The sequence below is a fragment of the Numida meleagris genome, chromosome 1 (genome assembly GCF_002078875.1).
Source record: "Numida meleagris isolate 19003 breed g44 Domestic line chromosome 1, NumMel1.0, whole genome shotgun sequence".
NCBI classification, from domain to species: domain Eukaryota; kingdom Metazoa; phylum Chordata; class Aves; order Galliformes; family Numididae; genus Numida; species Numida meleagris.
Window position 1 is genome coordinate 132,948,237 of NC_034409.1, and position 20,250 is coordinate 132,968,486.

Here is a 20,250-nt window from a genome sequence, read left to right on the forward strand (position 1 = left end):
CTTTGTAATAGTCTTTCATTAATTACAGTTCTTGAGTATTTTTACTTACCGATACTTACTTTGAAGAGCGTCAAAACCCTTTATTATTTTTCTTTTAAAGGCTTTGAACATCTAAATGATCAGAAGCACAGTAATTTTAGAAAAGTTTATTTGGTTGAGTTTGTGTAAGCATCACCATTACTAGCAGTTGAATTCAGTTTCTCTTCTTTCTTTAACTTTTCTGGTACACACAGCAAGCTCTTCAGCTTGCCCTCGTCCACTGGATGGAAAAGGTACAAATTAAACAGAACAAGCTGTGGAGAATGCTATCATTGCTGGTTTCTCCATGTGCACAGTTCAGATCTTCTTTGAAATGGGTATATTCTTTAAGAGCTATATTTGCTTCTCTTCAGCTGTTTTCTTGTTTTTGGATACAGCTAGGAAGCTTTGATATCAGTGGGGTTTTTTTTTGGTATGATTATTCTTTTTCAGTGTCCTACTTGTTTTTGTCTTCATTCTTACTGTGCATTTTCAGGCCAGTTGTATATGGTTTTAGTTGCAGATCATGTTGGTTTGTCATTTCTTAATTTCAGCCATTTATTGGAGGAAGAGATAGTGTTAATTTGTTGAGATTATTTCCTTCTTTAATAACAGAAGTTAAAGATGTTCGTGTTTCTTTGTGGTGTCTGTATAGCCTACTGTAGGCCACAGTATGTTTTATCATAGGTTGATGTTAGTTTCTAAACAGACGAGAACAAATGAATTTAGTTGCTTGGTGTATACTGCTGAAAAATAACTCCTTACAGAGCTCAGATGGTGGATTTACTGATGTGAAAAATGACCTAAAGGTAGTCAGGGTTGAAAGTGTGGTTTGTTTTTATCCCCTCCTTCTGTTATGTTTATAAAAGCTCTGAGAGTTTAAAGGATTTAAGGGGACGTGGTACTTCCTCTGAGATTAGCCTGGATAATTTATCTCCGCAAGGTAGGTTGGAGAGGGAGTGAAATCTTTATTTTTTTCTGGAAAACAATCTATCATGGACACACTGTAATATTAACTGTAGGGTTGAAACTTGACCTTGAAATACCTAAGCTTATAGCTTTTCATATATTTAAAATAAATAAACCACTAATTTCACTGGAAGTAGCTATTTGTAAAGATATGTTCTGTATACTTGAGTTTGTCAGAACTGGGAACTTCTTAAAATTCCTTTTGAAACCAGCATTGTTTCTAAGTAAACATTTCTTGTGCCCTGACTTGGAAAAGCATTCAAATGTATACTTAACGAGTAGTATTCAAAATCACCTTGAGTGGGAATGCTTTTCTGAATCAGAAATTGTTCATGAAGATAATTTCTTAAAAGAAAACAAACAAAAAAACTCCAGCCTGCAGAGTTAAGAAAGCTACTGCTTTGCCTTAAATGTTCTAGATAACTTTGGCATTGTATTGTCAGTCGTTGTACGATGCGTGCTTCCCAAAGGCTTGTTCTGAGCTTTCTTTCTTTGTGTTAACATCTGCACATGAGGCTATTTTCTTAAAAATTTCTGCAATTGCTATCATTTCAGAGCAATTACTGTACTGTGTGTATCAAGATTACGTAGTAGAAAATATATGGTATGTTGTTACTTTGAGCATGGTTACTGCTAGTGGAGTTCTGGTATTGAATCAAAAAATTGAAGAGCACAGACCAAATTTTGTTGCTTGAGATTTTTTTTTAACATCCTGCCTTTTATTTTTTGTTGCTTGTAAACCAGACTTTTCTTACACAGGGTTACATTTAAATTAAAACTAAATTTTCAGCTGTGGAGTAGATAGCTTACTCTTACAAGATAACTCTTTCTCAGTATCAGACTTCAATAATATGAAGAACACAAGTGAAATACATAATTTTAATTTGATACATTCAATATGTGAAGTTACCCTTCCTTTCAAAATATCTCTTAAAATCAACATAGGCCTTGTCCTGTTTACTATGGGAATGTGATTTGTATTCATTTGTGGTGGAAAATGTATTTCTGAACTAAGACTGTAAGCGTGGTCCTTTGTGATGCAACTCTAATTGCTTGGTTAATTAAAGGGAGAATATATGTGATATTTTTAACAGAAACCTGGTTGGCAGCAGATGGCTGACTAAGATGGAATTGGAAGGAATGTTGTTAGAAAAACTGTCAGATGATGATGTAAGTAATTAATCTTTCTAATCTTAAGGAAGCTTTTGTCTTCAAAACGTGGACTCTGTGCATTTTTTGGATACTAATAGGTACTACACAGAGGCAGGTGCTCTTCACAAATATTGCCATCCTTCCTATGAAGTGTATATGCTTATAGCACTATCACATTGATTTCATGTTGCCTTTAAAAGTGCCCAGCATCTCTTTTTTTATGTACCATAGTATAGAACAATTAAGGGTTTTCCATTGTAGCTAACATAGCTTAGCTTTTCTTCTGGTAGCATTGTGAGGCCTAGAATAAAAGCACTTGTGTCATCTAATTGTGTTGTCAGGGATTGAGCACAGTGACAATTTGTAATAGAAATTCTAATTTCAGATGGAAAAAGTGGGACTAGAACCTTTCTTTATTGTAGAGGTGAATGTTCAGGATGAAAATGCAATGGATTTGTGTGTGTTAAATGACAAACGTGTGGAGAATGTTTGACATAATAATCCTAAGTGATAGAAAAGTCACAGAGAAAGATGGTCAGAAATAAGGATAAGGATTCCTTTTCTTAGTGATTGGGTACAGAATCAAGTATCAGAAACAAGATATAAAGCTACATAACTCTGTGGTCTAATCTGGGATAGCTCTTCATTTATTCTTGATATGAAGTATGGGAGAAGTGAAAAAATTTTTAGTAGTTTTCCCAGTATCAGTAGGCTGTATCAGTTTGTTGGATCACAGATTTGGAGTACTTCTTTACATATCTTATTTTTTTATTCAGAGCTTTTTAAATAGCATTAGGTTTTGTAACAACTGTGTGACCAACTTCAGGTTTCTTTTGGAAGTTTAAGCTTGGATATGATAGTACCAGAGAATAAAATACTGTTTATCTGGGCATTCCAAGTATTTTTTCCACCTACAGTGTTCTTGAATCTCCTTTGGACAGTATCATTATAAAAATAGTATGATAGCTCTTGCTCATTTGTCATCCAGAGCAGTAACATGTGATAGCTGGCTGTTTATGGATGAAGTTAAAGGTCTTCAGCAGATTCATTTCCTCAAGTCTAAGTTAGAAATTGCTGTTGTAAATCTCCATTCTGATATACCAAGGAGACTTCAACTACCTTACTTCTATTAGAAGTAGTTACAAGCTCAGTGTTTTCAGTAGCTTCTGCATTTGGGATGGTTGGTTGTGTTCTTCACTGATTGGTTTTTGTATGCAACACATCTGTAAAGACTGTGCAGGAGATGGGGGGGGAGGGGGAAAAGACCCGTTGTGTTGTGAGCTCTTGCATGTAAAATCACAAAGTCTCAGCCTATAGAACAACCACTGATGTTTAAATGTATTTGAAATGCCTAAGTATGAGCTGCTAGTGTTACCTGCTCAAATTCTTTTTTTTTTTGCAGTGACAAAATAAAAGTTTTCTGTGGTATGTGCATTATTAGACAAAATCATAACTATTGATTTTTTTCTTCATATTCTGCAAGTGAAAAGCTCTTGGAAGCTTTATTCACCTGAAGCCTCTGTAGTACTTAAAGTTTTGTATATTCCTGCTGTTCAAAGGCTTTACCACAGATGTGTGTCAGATCGCTAGACAGAAGTAGCTTTTGAGTGGCGTCAGAGCTCCAGGGTCTATTGCAAGATTACAAAAAAAAAAAATTTTGTGCAGGAAATTCTGGAAACAGAAGAAAAAATATTTTAATAAGAACTTGTAAGTAAGACAAACTTCAAGAATAAAGATGCAATGTCTGTATGAAAAAATCCATTTTAGAAGACGGCGTACCTTACATCCTGTGACCAGCTATCTAGTGCTCCTGCCGGTAACACTTCTTAATGGGACATCCCAGCTTTTAGCACAAATGGGTTAACACAGTGGTGTTTACTCTTTAATCACATGTTGAAGAACTTCAGAGGGGGTGTAAGGAGGAAAGAGAACCACACAGTAGCAAAGGATAATTTATTTCAAGAGGTTGCCCTTTAAGTCAAGTATCTCTTGAATTTTTAAATAGCTTGATTGTTAGGTTTTAAAGGAAATCATAAACATTAAAGTAACTCAGCTTGAACAGCCAAAGATAGATAGATAGGTATTTCCTGTATATATTATGAAATATAATCATTTAAGAGGTTCAGTTTAGTGAAATGAAATTCATTCCAAGTGAATGAATATGCTGACTTACTGAAAATGAGGTGAAAATCTTTTCCTTTTGCCATTTTAATAATAATAAAGGAATGAAGACCTCCTCAATGTTTTCTTTTTAAAAGTGAGATGAACTTCATTCTAATACAATAATCCTGTATTATGAAGGGGTTGGTTATACTTTGAATTAATGCTTCATTGTTGCCTGAAGAAAGAACTAGGTATCTTTAGTCACACAGAAAATGATGCATCTGCATGCTGTTCTTAAATCAGCTTGTAGGTGCAAAAGTGTCATCTTGTCAGAAATCATCAATAAAAGTGAAGTAGAAAAATCAAGTGTGTAAAAATAGAAAGTTTTAGCAAATGCAATTACACTTGCATCCTTTAATGAAGTCTTGTTGTCTACAGTACTCAAGGTTTATTCGACTCTTAGAAAAACTGATGATGTTGCCATGTGGTGACATCGAGGAGGATTATGTTAAGAAGTTTTCCAAAGAAATTGCTGTGCAGTCGCAGAAAGTATCTGTTGAGCCCTTGAAGTATGATGAGCAAGGAGTGGCCTTCAGCACTGGTGAAGGTAATAATTTCAAGTTGGTTGGTAATGGTACAGATTTGTTTTCTTCATACTACATTCTTTATAATGCCAATGTGTGCATGACACTGTTTGACTGCTTTGTTTTATATACTTATTTGTATATTGGATGTGTAATTGTTAATTATGTACCAAAACACTAAGTTATGATAGAGCTTGTTAACAAAATCAAAGTTCTTGGCACAATATATCAACTATGAGTTCTGAGGCCTACGCAGAGAGGACCTTATTGTGCTACACATACAAGAAAAAAAGAATTTACTGTGAAAAGTTGTCTGTTGGCCATAGTGGAGAGAGGGCTGAGAGGAGCACAAACACATACAGAGAATTCCATGGATGTAACAGCATTGTTGCTTTGTACAGCAGTGGCGTGGTTAGACCAACAAGTAACCTTTAGCGTGACCTGTGTAGGCAGTTCATCAAATGAGAATTTTCAGATATGAAGGAAAAGTAGCAAGGCATTTCAATGTATACAAGCAGCTGAGGAAAATGCAAAGAATTAGAAAACTTAATTTTTCTAGCAAGTTGATGAACATTATGCAAGTTGCTGGCATTATGAGACAGGGGCAGGAATCAGTCGCTGGTGCTGAGACAGAGATGATGTTAGAGAAAACCCAGGAGTGATTGTCTGGGAAAATCAATATAGCAACAATATGGATAGGAAAGTCTGAAGACTCTTTCTGGACAAAGCGTATGCATATGTGTGCATGCATGTGCACATTTCATGCTGTACTTTTAAAAGTGATGTGTATTGTTAAACAGCGTGCAAAGGACAATAGAAGGAGGGCCTCAAAGAACTTGAGGGCTGGGGCACCTCCCTTATGATGAAAGGTTGAGGGAGTTGGGATTGTTTCTCTTGGAGGAGAGAAGGCTTTGGGGAAACATCATTGCAATTTTCCAGTATTTGAAAGGAGCTTACAAGCAGATGGAGGACTGGCTTTTCGCACAGATAGATAGTGATAGGACAAGGGAGAATGGATTTAAACTGAAAGAGAAGTTTAGGGTAGATGTTAGGAAGAAATTCTTCTCTCAGGGTGGTGAGGCACTGGAACAAGCTGCTCAGAGAAGTTGTGGATGCCCCATCCCTGGAGGCATTGAAGGCCAGGCTTGATGTGTTCCTGGGCATTCTGAGCTAGTGGTTGGCAACTCTGCCCATGTCAGGGAGGTTGGAACCAGATGATCTTTGAGATCCATTCCAACCCAAGCCATTCTATGATTTTATGAAATTGAGAACCAAAATGCCTGGCAAACTCTGTTTTCGCTGGGTTGATTTCAAGATGACATGAAAACAAAGTAGTGTGAAAGAGCCAAACTGAAATTTAATCCACACTGTTTTTGGTAGCGTCTTCAGAATAGTAGTTACTGTATTTATACAAGCCATCTTATTTAAGAAAATCCATTGTAATACATTCAAGAAAAGTCTTGTTCGTGTCCCATCCTTTCTCTAAATTAAGCGAAATGTCTAATTTCTTTCAGTATAATGATTGCTTCCTTTGTGCTACAGAAGGTTGTTTTGAGGCTTTAGAATAGAGTTTGCTTTAACATGAAGCTGCAGAACTGAACTGCAGCTAGTAATTTCTGAGGTAACAGTGCTGAATGTTGCATAGGTATTGCTTATATCAGTGTAGTTAGTGTTAACCTTTTCCATGTGAATATTCTTAAACTTCTTTGTCCTTGTTTGATTTTTGTCAAGTCTTTAGACTTCGAAATTGTGCATAGGTGTTTGGCAAACTGTTAATTTTTGCATATGCTGACCTCACCAGGTCCAGAAAGTATCCCAACCTTTTGAAGTTAAAGGAGGTAGGCCATGAAATCTACTCTGCCTCAGTTCACGTTTTTTTCCCTCCTTAATAGTATTGATCAAAACAGATTTTAAACTGATTGTTCACTGTTTGTATTTACCCCCCCCCCCCCACCATTTTTTTTTGTTGCTGCATCAGCCTCTGAAAGGAAACATCTGGTACCGTATGGAAATGTAAAGATCAGCTTAACTTCTTGGGTATTTGATATTCTGTGGAATATTAAAGGCACATAACAGATTGCTCTTAATTTATTTAAGGAGTAAGAAAAACATCAAGAGCTACTGCAGTAGTGTATGACAACGGGACTGGAAAAATGACGGTGAATGGAATAGATGTCTTACATTACTTCCCAGTCCTGCAGGACAGGTGAGAGCACAATGAAATGCTGTGTTTCTAATGTACTGAAAATATTCCACCAAAAATAATGCTATACAACTACATTTTGATGCTATATTCTGCAGAGTTGATGCTGTGATCTTCTTTTTTCCTGTATTACTGCCTATTTTATGAAGATTAGTCCTTTCTCCTCCTCCTTTTCAGGAGTCAGTAATACAGGAACTGATTGACAAGCCTTGTTTTGTTTCTTATCCCTTTCCGCGGGGGTGCAGAAACAAAGAGCACAAATTTTGGTTGCTTTAGGAAAGACTTGCAATTTAATTTAAATAATAATAATAACAAAAGGTATTGAAATGTTTCTTGAGAGATGTGCGCATTATATTCACGTATCGTACAGTAATATAGTGGAAGCAAACAAGGTGAGAAACTTCATATGCAGCTTCTGATTTTGAAGGATGTGCACAGTTTGCTGTAGAGAAGGCTTTTTGAAAAGGATGGAAACCTTCTTTTGTCAGCCTTTTGGTGAACCTTGGGTTCTGAGCTGGAGAGTAGGGTGAGAGATTGCTCACTCGCAATATCCAGATCTTGGCATCCATATTTAATTAGCGAGACAAAATTAATTGCAAAACTGAACTTCAGGTACTTAACATTGACAGTTTGAAAATCATCCTTGCTTCTAATTCTCTGATTTTGTTTATTTCAGTGGTACCTCAGGAATGTAAATACCTTTCTGGACGTCTGTCTTAAAGTTAACTGTTTTTGTATATATTGTGATAGGAGATGTACATGACAACTCTATATACGACTTTAATTTATTATGAACCTTATTTTTTTTATTTTTAGAGAGCAGTTGTTGTTCCCTTTCCAGTTTCTTGACAGAATTGGAAAGCATGATACAGTTTGCACAGTCTCTGGTGGAGGAAGATCCTCGCAGGCTGGAGCAATTCGTTTAGCCACCGCAAAAGCCTTGCGAAGTTTTGTGACGGAAAAAGAGGTGGAATTTATGAGACAAGGTGGGAATAGAGACTTGATTTCAGTGTTGCCCAGTGTGTTTCTAGTTTAAGTGAATTAATACAAGAATAATTAAGGAGCACGTCGTGCAAATTTGAATAAATAATCCCAGTGAAACCTTGTATGCTGTCTGAATGGGATCTGAATTTGTGAGTTGTTTTCATTTTTTTTTCCTAGCATCCTTTGTATATGTTTTGGACGACTTAAGCATTTTTCCATCTGTTCATGACCTGTGTTAGATCTGTAAACCAGCTTATATTGCATCTACATAAAATCACAGAATGTGCTTGTAGATTCAGTATCAAATAAATCTGGATTGAGCTCTGTGAGCTGTAGAGCACTGAGATTGTATTTCATTTTGCTTGCATAGTTGTGTCTTGTTCATGTTTAGAAAGTATTATTCTCAAACTTAAGCACTGGAGCATCAGAGGGATAGTAATGAGCATAAACATACTATATCAGATGAACCAGACTGATGGAGTTTCTTTTCTCTCTTGCATTAGAGTTGGCAATTTACTTAAATAAGATGGAAAATACTTGGATAACTGCAGTATTTGGTACTTCTGAGTGATTAGATGCAATACCGTTGCAGCAAATATAGAATTATGAACAGGGGACTTTTAACTATGCTCTTTCTGAACTAGTAGGGATTACCTCTCTTTATTATTGGCTGAACGGTTGATATTTTTTCCACTCTATTGCCATCCACAGATGTAAAGCTCTGCTTGTGCTAGTGTTTTTGCAACACAATTCTCTGATTATAATTGTTCAGTATTGACAAGAGAGATTTGCTGGGAATACTCCTTTAAACTGATATTGTAATGAGTTTGGTATCTTTAAGGAGATCAGCATAATTCTGAACAGACCACACAAGATCCCTTGTAATATTGGTGAAAAATACTAGAACTTCAATAGTTCATGTATATAGTTTGTAAATGAATGAATATATTTAATTGAAGTGCATGCTCAAAAATCTGTTACAGACAGGAGTGTGCAATTAAAAAAGTGAGAGACCGTTGCTCTAAAGGCTTAAACAAAATCTATAATAGGACATCATGGGGTTTCTTAGTGGTCCCTAAAGTAAAATGTGAAGAAAGTTTGGTGAACAAAGAAACTGACCTGGAGAAACTGATTAAATTCATTTTAGCTTCTTTTACACTGGACCTTTATCCTTCTAGATGTTGTAATTCATGTACAAACTAGACCTGTAATATTAACTAATAACAGTAACCAGATGGGTGCTTCTCTGTGTTTTGTAGCTGGGCTGCTAACAGTTGACCCACGTGTGAGGGAACGGAAGAAGCCTGGTCAAGAAGGAGCACGACGGAAGTTCACCTGGAAAAAGCGATAAGTCTGAGTATTTAAAGAAAGGCAGAATACTCCATGAATTTCAAAGCATACCAAATTACGCTTTAAAACTTGTATTAATATATTAATAATAAAGACTTTTTTCAATTACAAATAGTGTTTTCTCTACTTAAGAATCAACAAATAACTTCCTTAAAATTTATTTAAAATCACTGAAAATTGTCACACGATTTGTTGAAATAATAAATTCTGAGTGCCAGCTTTCTAGCTCTGCTGAAGTCAGTAACAATTTATGAAACTGTTGATGGACTGTAATTTTTTGAAAAATGAGCCTGCTCATTTAGTGACTCGACTGTCAAAGTTCTGGAATTTGGCAGCTCCTAAACAGGTGTTTGCTGAGTGTTAAGTTCCTCCCTTTTTGCATCTTAGATATCTGAGGATAAGTGATCCACATTACTCAACTTAAGCAATGGTGGAGTTAAGGAACTAATTAGAATGACACTGACAGTTTTTGAGGAGATGTTGATAGAGAAACATTCACAGAGGCTAACTTCTGACAGTGGAAACTGCCTGCAGGATACCTCCCCAGGGTTAAGGAGGAAGTGATTCATATAAATATCTAATTTTAGGTGCTCTGAATCACTCTCTGGAGGAGTCAGGTTTTTTTCTTCCATCAAATGCGAAAAGAGCTGGAGGGGTTAGGTTGAAGTTAATCTTCTCCACCCTTTCAAATCTCAAGGGATCTGATCAAAGAGGCGTGTTCAGAATATGGCTAATGCACAAAGATAGCATTGGACTCTTTGCCAAATCCAGTCTGAACTTTTCTTTTTTTAAAATCAGAAGCAGGAGGTGATGACAGTGCAGCCCACCTCCTGTCTATAATTGTACTCTGCCAAAATAGGTTAGCACAAAATTTTGGTTTGTTTCCATCTTCCTTCCTGGGCCAGAGGTCAAATACATACAGCTTCCAGGAAAAGCATATCCTCCATCTTTCCCATAGGAACTGGTTACAGTGGAAGAGAAAACAATGTTCATCAAGCCAAGGGGAAGCAGACAAAAAGAAATCTCTCTGTAGCTCTAACAACAAGGCCCACTCCGAGTTTCTCTGAGTATGATGAGAACACGTCCTTGCATCATGCTTGCTGTAGATACCAAAAATATGACACCTCAGTGATAACAAAAGTTGCTAGCAGGTCATGAAAGCTGATAAATAACTGTGATCTGTATTGGGCTGTTGTTTTCCCTAAGTGCCATTCAAGAGGCAGCAGCAAATGCATAGATCTCTTGGACTGAGTAAAACAGAGCAGGGTGCATCCTTGACAGGTGTGTTTCTGATTGCTTCCCTAGAGCCACTTGACTCATATTTGTTTATTGAGAATGCTCAGTAAACTTGGGCATGATTTCTCTATAGAGTCGCTGATAGCTTTCACATCACTAAAGTAGTGTATCTCATTCAAAATATGTGATTTATTCAAGCTGAATTTAACAACTGAGATAATTCACCTGGCTCTTTGAAAAGCAAGTTGAGGCTGTGTGGGACATATTTTACACCAGCGAAAATGGAAAATGCTAACTAGCCTCTCCACTAATTTAAGTCCAAATTGTTAGCGTATAGCATGATAACTAAGAGGTTTGTTTCAGTAAAAGTTGTGACTTTGTTGAAAGCATTCAGTAAATTCCCAAATAAAGTGAAAAAGAAGTAAGAGGATAAGAGACAAGAATCCTGCATTTGAAAGACAAATGAGTATGATAAATCATTTTTCATCTTACTACCTATGTATTAGGCAGTAAAGCTATAAGAGTGCAGCAGGATATCAGTACCTCCAACATAGGAAGTCTTTTATCATGTTTCAAAGGATTTCTTAATGCTTTTACCTTCCAAAAAAGTATGGGCATGGCCGTACAGTGCAGAAATTTTATTGGTGCTGTTAATTTCGGTTTGTCCTGTGGTAGAGTATACTGTACTGGGGGAGGTCTGAGCCAGTTTTCAAGGATTTTTGAGTGAATGATGTCACATACGTCCTCTCAGAGGAGAAAAGCTGTATGTATGGAACTAGCACTTTGAAAACTAGTTATTAAAAGCAGAATGCAATTCCACAGGCATGTGAGTAAATGTCTTGTGCGTACCATCTAGATAAGCCTGGCTTCCCATCTCAGAGTTACTCAAGAGAAGCCCAAGTTATTGCCAAGGTTGGTAAGAGCAGTGGTCTTGAACATCTCTGTGATTCTGTAACTCCATCCATGCCAAGCTTCCCAGGTCTCAACTTTGAATCACTTGCAGTGTAGACCGACTTAGCATGTCAATGGGATTTCAGAAAAGTATACTGAATGTGGCAAGTGCTCATACTTAAAACGTGGAAATGTTTTGTGATTGCAGGCAATGAGGAGGAAATAAGCAGCCTGTACTTTCTGATCATTGCATGCTATGGTTCGTATGGTTTTTCTTTTCCCCCTTTATCTCACTGATAGTTTGCTTTGAGGTAAACTACCAAAGCTGGCTCCAAGTCAAATGGAATGTATCAGTGCCATTGATTTCTAGTAGTTTACCTTTTGACTGGTTCCCACAGTACAGAGAAACTACAGATCTTTGGTTTGTATTAGTGCTGCTGTTTTACCACAAGATGGAGCAGTTTGCAACCTAATGAAACTAGCTGCTTTCAGAAGCGGTGTGTGCACGCTTGGGAAACAAGCGATGAAAAATCTTCCCTATAAATACTGACTTCTGTAGCAGCAGATTAATATAAAAATAATGGAATTGGGTTTTGAAGTGCAGATTCATATTTTCTTTTAAGGATTTTTTTCTCTTGGTAAGGGACATAAATTTCAGTGCGAAATAATACATATGAGAGGGTGCTAGTTTTCAGAAATCTTAATTTCAATGAATAGAACTGGAGAGTTTTGATGTTATTCTGGTAGTGAGTAGCCATAATCTTGATACATCTTGGAACCTTTTTAAAACGAACAGGAGAATTTTACAATACTGACATAACATGAATGTTGAGAAAATTTGTTCTTAAAGTAATAACATTTAACTCGAGTTTTTCCTCAAAGCTTGTGTTTCAGGTATGGTTCTGCCTCTACTTCAAAGCCCATAAACTGGGGAGACCTCATTCCAGCCTTCCAGTGCTTAAAGGGAGCTTATAAGCAGGAGTTATCTGACTTTTTACACAGGTACATAGGGGTAGCACAAGGGGGAATGGCTTTAAACTAAAAGAAGGGAACTTTAGGTTAGATGTTAGGCAGAAATTCTTTACTCAGATGGCAGTGAGGCACTGGCACAGGCTGCCCAGAGAAGCTGTGGTGCCCCATCCCTGGAGGTGCTCAAGGCCAGGTTGGATGGGGTCCTGGACAGCCTGAGCTGGTGGGGGTGGGTGCACATTGCTGCCCATGTACCTGCCCACATATAACAGGAGCAGTGTGAGAAGACAAAGCATGCAAACAAATAGAGGATAATGGGTTTAAGCTTCACATTTTTTAGCATCTGCTCTTATGCACTATGTCAGTGGTCACCTTCACTGTTGGTTTTCAGCATGAAATAATGGAGTCTTTGTCAACAGGCAATTCCAATCCCATCTGCTCTTTCTTTTTTTACCTTGCTCATGGAGCCTCCTCGGGGTAAGTCTATAGTTCAACAAACCAAATCTTTATGACCTTCAGAATGTTTGCTGAGCATTTCTTCATTGTTTCAAGGAACGTAGTGTTCAGATGCTGACATTACTGAACTAATAAGTTATGTAAGTGGAATGATGTGTGTGCTTACAGGCTGGGTGTGGTCCTGAATGGGCTACAGCATCCCCTAAGTGATTTCAGGCAAAAGCAGACTGTTGAGTCCAAAAGAGGACTGTTGTCCTTGAACACTTTCCCCTGCTAACTGCTGTTTCTCGTAAGGCAAGGTGAGGTGTGATGATGCCGAGACAAAGCTGAAGTGCACCACTGGTACTGGGGTGATTCCGAAACCTTGAACCTTGTCTTGGTACAGTTATTTCAGGTCCTAGAGAGGACCTGCAGGTGTTCCGCCGTAAATTTCTTTTTTCCTCAAGGAACTTGTCGTTTACAAAATAGAACGTGTTACTTCAGCATCAAGTCTCTCGAATGTTCAACATCATCAAAATCAACCAGTCAAGACTTTATCCATTGCCTGCATTTGGCATAAATCTGATTGGCTTCTTTTGTAGAAAGCCAATTTAGGAATCAATTATGTATTTTAATGGTCATGAAAACAGCTCCTCTTTGGTCATTGTAGCAGATTACAGATTGTAGTCTGACATCACTCAACTGTGTAGCAAATTGTCAGAAAATGAAAACTCCTATTAGAACACTTACAAATCTCTGTTTCAAAATGACTACTTAGCAACCATCACAGCATCTTTATGGAAATGTCACTACCCTCGTTACATCTGTACCTTTCGTTCATTTCTTTCCCCCTTTCCAATTTTCTCCCAGCATCTTGCAGCTTGCCTATTATTTGGATGTATAATTAGAAATCCATTATTATGTTTTATGGAGATGTAAAGAGTAGGAAGAAAGCTGCGTAACTACTTTTTACATAGAGCATGCAAATTATCCACCTTGTGTATTTTGGCTCTGAATGTTCAGCAGATGTAGTTTCATTTCCCTTGGATCTCTGTTTACCCATTTTTATTGCTAGTCATCAAGTATAGAGCAGAAAAATCAAAATAGGAGGGGGCAGGGTGCTTCCCATAGAAGCAGCTTAGCGCACCCCGCCTGCAGAATGGTATCAACATTAATGTGCTTCACCTACACAGTGCTGTGCATGGCCATTATTTATAAGGTATGGTCTTGGAAACCATAGGAGTAATCAACATAGCGTGAGAAAATGGTCACCGCCAAATCTGAATAGTTGGGAAAGTGCTTTGAAGAATATGATTTAAAGTGTTCTATCCAGACAGCATGCATACTAAAAGAGGATGCAGAATGAGGCTTTGACTGTATCTCATGTCTCAGGATGAGCAAAATATCTGTCCTGAGCCTGATTCTTCCAGATGACATTCCTTCTGGTTTTGCCCACCTATAATATCGGGCCATTTGGTACGCTCAGGAACTCGGGTGAGGGACATGGTTAGTGGGCATGGTGGTGATGAGTTGGCGTTTGGACTAGATGATCTGAGAGGTCTTTTTTTCCCCAGAGTTATCACTTTGAATTGCTGCTGGCCTTGCTTAACTTTTAATTTCACATAACTGGCAAAATAATACATTGCAAGAGTACCAACCTCTTTTACTCATGGTAAGGGTAGGAGATAGATTTTGGACAACCAAGCATTACCATTTAATAATAAAGCAGTATTTGGTCAAGGTATTATATAGATATAATCAATATATATTTATAGGCTTATAGATATGTATGAGTATATTGTACGCATTAGAACTAGGAAAGATGACTGATGATGGTTTATTTTTTCCCACAGTAAACAGTTTCTTGAATGAATTTGATAATCTGAACATCTTAGGGAAGTCATACAGCTGTAAAGACTGAAATAATTCAGAGCTACAGTTAAGAAGTTCTTATGGCGCTGGACATAGCCGGTCTACTCGTAGGAAATAGCTGGTCCTGCTCTTTTACAGATCTTGTGTATGATCACAGAGAAATTGCTCACAGCCTGACCATGAGCTGCTGAAGGTTGGTCACACTCAAGCCATGTGAGTGCAGTTGCACTCTATGCCTGTTTGGCTCTTGGTCTTTTTGATTGTCCCTCTGTACTTGGCACTGGTGAGACTGCACCTTGAGTACTGTGTTCAGTTTTGGGCCACTCAGTACAAGAAAGACATTGAGGCCCTGGAGTGTTTCCAGAGAAGGGCAACAAAACTGTGAGGGGTCTGGAGCACAAGTCTGATGGGGAGCAGCTGAGAGAGCTGGGATTGTTCAGTCTGGAGAAGAGGAGGCTCAGGAGAGACCTTAATGCTTTCTACAGCGGCCTGAAAGGAGGTTGCAGCAAGGTGGAGGTTGGCCTCTTCTACCAGGTAACAGTGATAGGACTAGAGGTAATGGCCTTAAGTTGCTTCAGGAGAGGTTCAGGTTGGATATGAGGAAACATTTCTTCTCAGAAGGAGGGGTGAGGCAATGGCACAGGCTGCCCAGGGAGGTGGTGGGGTCATCATCCCTGGAGGTGCTCTGTGGATGTGGCACTGAGGGATGTGGTCAGTGGGCATGATGGAGATGGGCTGGTGGTTGGACTAGGTGATGTGATGGACCTTTTCCAACCTTAATGATTCTATGACTCTGTAACAGCGTCCAAGCTTCCAATAGCAAATCCAGATAAGAGTGTGTTGATGCCTGCCCCTGTCCCTGACCTTGCCTGTCCTTCCCTGCAGCCTGTGACGTGCTGCTGTTCCCACGCTGTATCCTGAGACAAGTCTTCACCACTGGTAGCAGTGCTGGTAGCACTGGATGGAGATGCTGCTCACAGCGAGAAACACTGCTTTCTTCTTGGCTCCAAGCTGGCCACCAGCCCTCCCAGGGCTTTAGGGAACTTAATACAGGTACACAAATGTTCTCTGTTGGTCAAAACTGGCCTGTGGCTTTTCAGCATTGCAGGTAAAATTGTGCTGATTCTAGGTTGAGAGCCTGGGCTTAGGCCGTAGAAAGAGGAGGGACAGTCAGATGTCTTGTTTCTGCTGCCATTAGCGGAACTGGAGAGGTGTGATGAGTGACTGCTGTTTGGGGTGACACCAGCCCTTCCTCAAGACAAGAGAGATTCTTCTGTGCGTGCTCACCAGCTCTGTATGAGCTGGGTGGCTAAAGAATGACTAGGCCATGTCTGTGCAAACGTACTTTTTTTTTTTTTTTTTTGTATCTCAGACAAAGAGGGCTACCATAACATTTCAGCTTCCTTTGAAGGAGGGAGTGGGACCTGAAGGCATTGGGGTTGTTGCTCACATATCACCATGGCTAACCACAGCCTTATCCTAACCTCTGCCAGGGCCTCAGGTCAGTTCAACCAGGTATAGACCAGAAAGGCTCCAGCTCAGCTCCAGCTCTGTTATGGGTTGTGTCTTGCAGGTCCAACAGCTGTAGAAACATTTTAATCACAAGTTTAAGAAGATGTAGCTTTAGGAGTCGATCTGTTGAGGAAGCAGGTGCCGATTTTCCATAGTTACTTTTAAGAGCCAAATTGTGCTTGGCTGCTGATTTTTAGTTTTAAGGCAATATTGAGAATTTAAAAACCCTTCTTTTTTTTTTTCTTTCTTTCTTTTTTTTTTTTAATTCGATCCAGCTGGAGCTTGTACTTAACTTTAACTTTTTTTTCTTTTATTATTTAAAATCCTTAATTATCTGGGACAAAATTGGTAAGGAAATCTGCAGAATCTAGGGATTCCACAGAGCTCTCTCTATAAACACTCAGGCTATTCACTGGTGCCAAATAGACATGTGCCAACTCTGAAACACCCACCCACTCTCTCCTTCTGCCGCAGCAAACTAATAAGCACATTGATTACATTCATTTAAAGAAAAGCACTGCTCTTTTAATCTTTACATTCCCTATACTTTAGATTTCTGATTACGAGAGATATCCTGTTTATCACACTTTGCATGGTGAAAAAGCTACTTGACACACCTCAACGCACTAGATATTTTAAAAGAATATTTTAGAGGATACCAGTGAGTGGTAGTAGGAGATAATTATCATTTCCTGCAAGCTGTTGTTGTGCTATTCGCAAGATGAACGAGAGGTCTCTTAAATGTGATTTTTGTAAAGGTCCCTCGAATGCCTTCAATTCCCCCAAACAAAAATGTTCACATGCAGTTTCTCTCTTACTTTCCTCTTTCCTTCCCACCCTTTCTACTCCAAAATCTAGAAGAACTTTGTTATAGTAATACAGATACATATAGGTATATGTAAATACGTAAATGAAAATAAAAAATAGGTACCCTATGTGTGTATCATACATAGAATCACAGCATGGTTTGGGTTGGAAGGTCCTCACAGCCCACCTAGCCCCAACCCCTGCTGTGGGCAGGGCTGCCCCCACCAGCTCAGGCTGCCCAGGGCCCCATCCAACCTGGCCTTGAGCGCCTCCAGGGATGGGGCACCCCAGCTTCTCTGGGCAAAGTTTAAGCCAATCTCAGCTCTTCAAAGCAGTGGTTTTCAACTTTTTTTGATTCAAAATCTGGCAACAATTGACCCAAGTTAGGTGTAAGCACCTTGACAAATTTAACGTGCATGTTTATGCATGTATCTATGCCCATGGACAGACTCGCTTATCCTGAGCGGAGCGCTGTGGAAAGGCCCCCCTGCTCCATCAGCCGTTCATCTGTCTGCAATTGAGATCTCCCTGGAGAAGGATCACAGGAGATGACCCTTGACCTCTGGAAATATGTGCTGACCACAACTACACAGCCTGGGCTCCTCTTTGCTTCTGAAGGGAAATTCAGCAGTGCTTCCTCAGCCTGGCTGTCCTGGTTTCTCCGAGGTGCGCTATTTCTCCACAGCAACAGTGTTGCAATTGTATTATTAATATCAGAAGCACTTGTTGGTAATAATTGTCAGAATCTAATGTTAGCCTGCTGTTTTTAACAGGAACTTCAGACAGGAGCCTGGAAGGGCTGGACAGAGAGTCCCGATGGAAATGCGCCGAATAGAGTGGACCAGGGAAAAAGTAAAAAACTGTTGATTTAATAAAAGTAGATAAAGAAGGGCACTTCTTTAAGGTCTGAGTGGTCTTCATGGAGTGAACTTCAGTGTCTGGGATTCTGAGCTCTCCACGCTGAGTGTTGTTGTCCATGGGATGTAGAGACTCACACATCTGTAAGAGCAGTTGCCACAACCCAAATAACTTGTGTTGTACGAGTTCCTAAAACCAGCTCTGTTCATTACCCACCTGGAGCGGATCCTTCAGGGTTCAAACTTGAGGACCAAAGTCCTGTCTTCACACCATGCAGTTGTACCTCTACGGCTGAAGTTGGGTTGGTGTTCCCACAGCTTCTCATTCTTCAGGTTATTTCCTGTCTGTATTTCTGGGCCTATCTGTGTGTCCTCAATTATGGACTCAGTTTGGTAGTTTCCTTTAATACAACTGTTTATAACTGGCCAGAAACTTGAATACTTACAGAAATGTATCTTATTTCCCTTAGCTCTGTTGACCTATTAATGACTAAAATAGATTGAATTTTTCAGTTAAATTCAGCTATAGATAGATACCAGAGTAAACCTATTTCCTTCTCTTTTTTTTTTTAATCTATATCATTATGCTATATATGTGCATTCTCAATAGCTATTCTGGTAGACTTTTAAATGTGGCATTTACAAAGAATTCTTGCTAATATTTTGACTGCTAATCATTTCCCCCCCCCTCAGAATAGCTTTTCTAATAGAACTATTCAGAAAAAGCACTATCATCATATCACAATGTACTGTGACAAGGACTGTTCAGCTTCACATTTTGGTGTTTAATGTATTCTCAGCTCTTCACTGTGGATGGCAAGGGTGACTTGAGTAGCTGAAGGAAAAAAGATTCGGGACAAATTGTAGCAAATCCTCTCTTGCTGTTTTCCATCTGTTTTTAAGATAATTGTGTTTCTGTCCAGCATCTTCCAGCTGAAGTCTCCTATGACTGACCTTGGCGAAATTTCCATAGACTTTCCAAGATTTAGTAGAGATAATCTCTGTCCTTGGAAAGAATGGTGCAACCAGCTCACAGAGAAACCAAAAATATGCAGAAATCATGGCTCACAGTACAAGATTTTTTAAAATTAGTTTTATTTGTTTCTTTATATTTTGTGTAAAGCATAGTTTGTTTCCAGAAACTTAGTTGTGGGTTTAGATCTATGCCACAAATAAAGAACTAAGGAATACCCTACATTTTCAAGAGCTGATGAGGAGCCCTCTAAAGGACTCAATAGAAACTGAAAAGCATTGAATGAAAAGGCATTTTTCCGAGTCTAAAGGACTTAATATAGTTAAGAAAATAACTGTATGCTGTAGGACCTTGTTCCTCTTGCTACACATTTTTCTTGCTATTCCTGTTGAGACATCTGACTGCAGTGATCCTTACAGAGAGGATTCCCAGAAGGGCTGAAACCTTTCAAATCTTATTGCTTATGCATTTTCTTGTCTTGACAGAACAATATGAAACAGTTGACCTTGCTCAGAGCAATATCATTAAAGCTAAACAAGATGGCACTTGTACTAGGTGTTGGTCAGGAGCTGTCTGAGGCGCTTTCTGAAATATTGTGGAGCAGTAAGAAAAAGGCAAATGAAAAAAATGTGATTCCAGCCTAATAATGCTTCTTGTTTTAAAGTGAATTTGTGGGTCTGTTAATGTGCCTGTTAAAAAGGAAGAAATAAAATGTTGTACATCTCAGATGTTCACCATCTCATTTATTTATTTACTTATACGGTAAATGACATTTAGACAAATTAGATCATTTGGAGAACCTTTGTTTGAGGATCCAGTAACGTGGGTTAACACCCATGCTTTGTCAGGTGACTGATGGAGATCTGTCAGGATGTTTTATCCCTTGTATCAAATGTAGGAGAGCAGACAGATTCTGCCAATGTGTCCATGAGGAAAAGGAGTGCTGCTGTTCGGGTGCCTGTCCCACCCAGTGACTTATGTGGTCAGCCAGGGACTGGCCAGTGAATTGTAACTTTCTGCTGCTTAAGGATGGAAATGCTATAACTAATCTGTAAAGACAACAGAAAACAGACACACTGTACCATGTGTAGTATGATTCTGTAAAGAAAGACTGATGATTGGTTGATGGACAATTCACAGGTGGGAAGAAACAGCAAAAGCTGATGACTAAAATGACCGCGCTGACCAGTTTTGTTAGCTCTAATACAATGCTGCCTAGTGGGATTCTTCTCACATTGGGTCCCTCCTAGTCTGTGGATCCCTACAAATTTTCCAGCAGCGCTGAAGACCCCATCCCACAACCTGCCCATAGCAGGCATTGCTCCCTCAGCTCAC

The 20,250-nt window shown here is 38.9% G+C and overlaps 1 protein-coding gene and 1 long non-coding RNA gene across 3 annotated transcripts in view; both read left to right on the forward strand.

Annotated features, from left to right (window-relative positions):
* Positions 1-9,585, forward strand: part of MRPS9 (mitochondrial ribosomal protein S9) — a 33,332-nt gene extending 23,747 nt beyond the window's left edge. Inside the window, exons 7-11 of the mRNA XM_021413937.1 lie at positions 2,082-2,157; positions 4,681-4,849; positions 6,924-7,032; positions 7,846-8,015; positions 9,273-9,585. Of these exons, the coding sequence (XP_021269612.1) occupies positions 2,082-2,157; positions 4,681-4,849; positions 6,924-7,032; positions 7,846-8,015; positions 9,273-9,364 (616 nt within the window). The 3' untranslated portion in view covers positions 9,365-9,585. The remainder of the gene's footprint in view (positions 1-2,081; positions 2,158-4,680; positions 4,850-6,923; positions 7,033-7,845; positions 8,016-9,272) is intronic.
* LOC110406883 lies at positions 15,438-19,641 on the forward strand. Of its 2 annotated transcripts, XR_002443618.1 has the most exons (3): positions 15,438-15,819; positions 17,534-17,751; positions 17,859-19,641. It is a non-coding gene; the product is annotated as an uncharacterized LOC110406883 (long non-coding RNA). The 2 variants fall into 2 exon arrangements; XR_002443617.1 differs by having other exon boundaries at positions 15,438-17,751.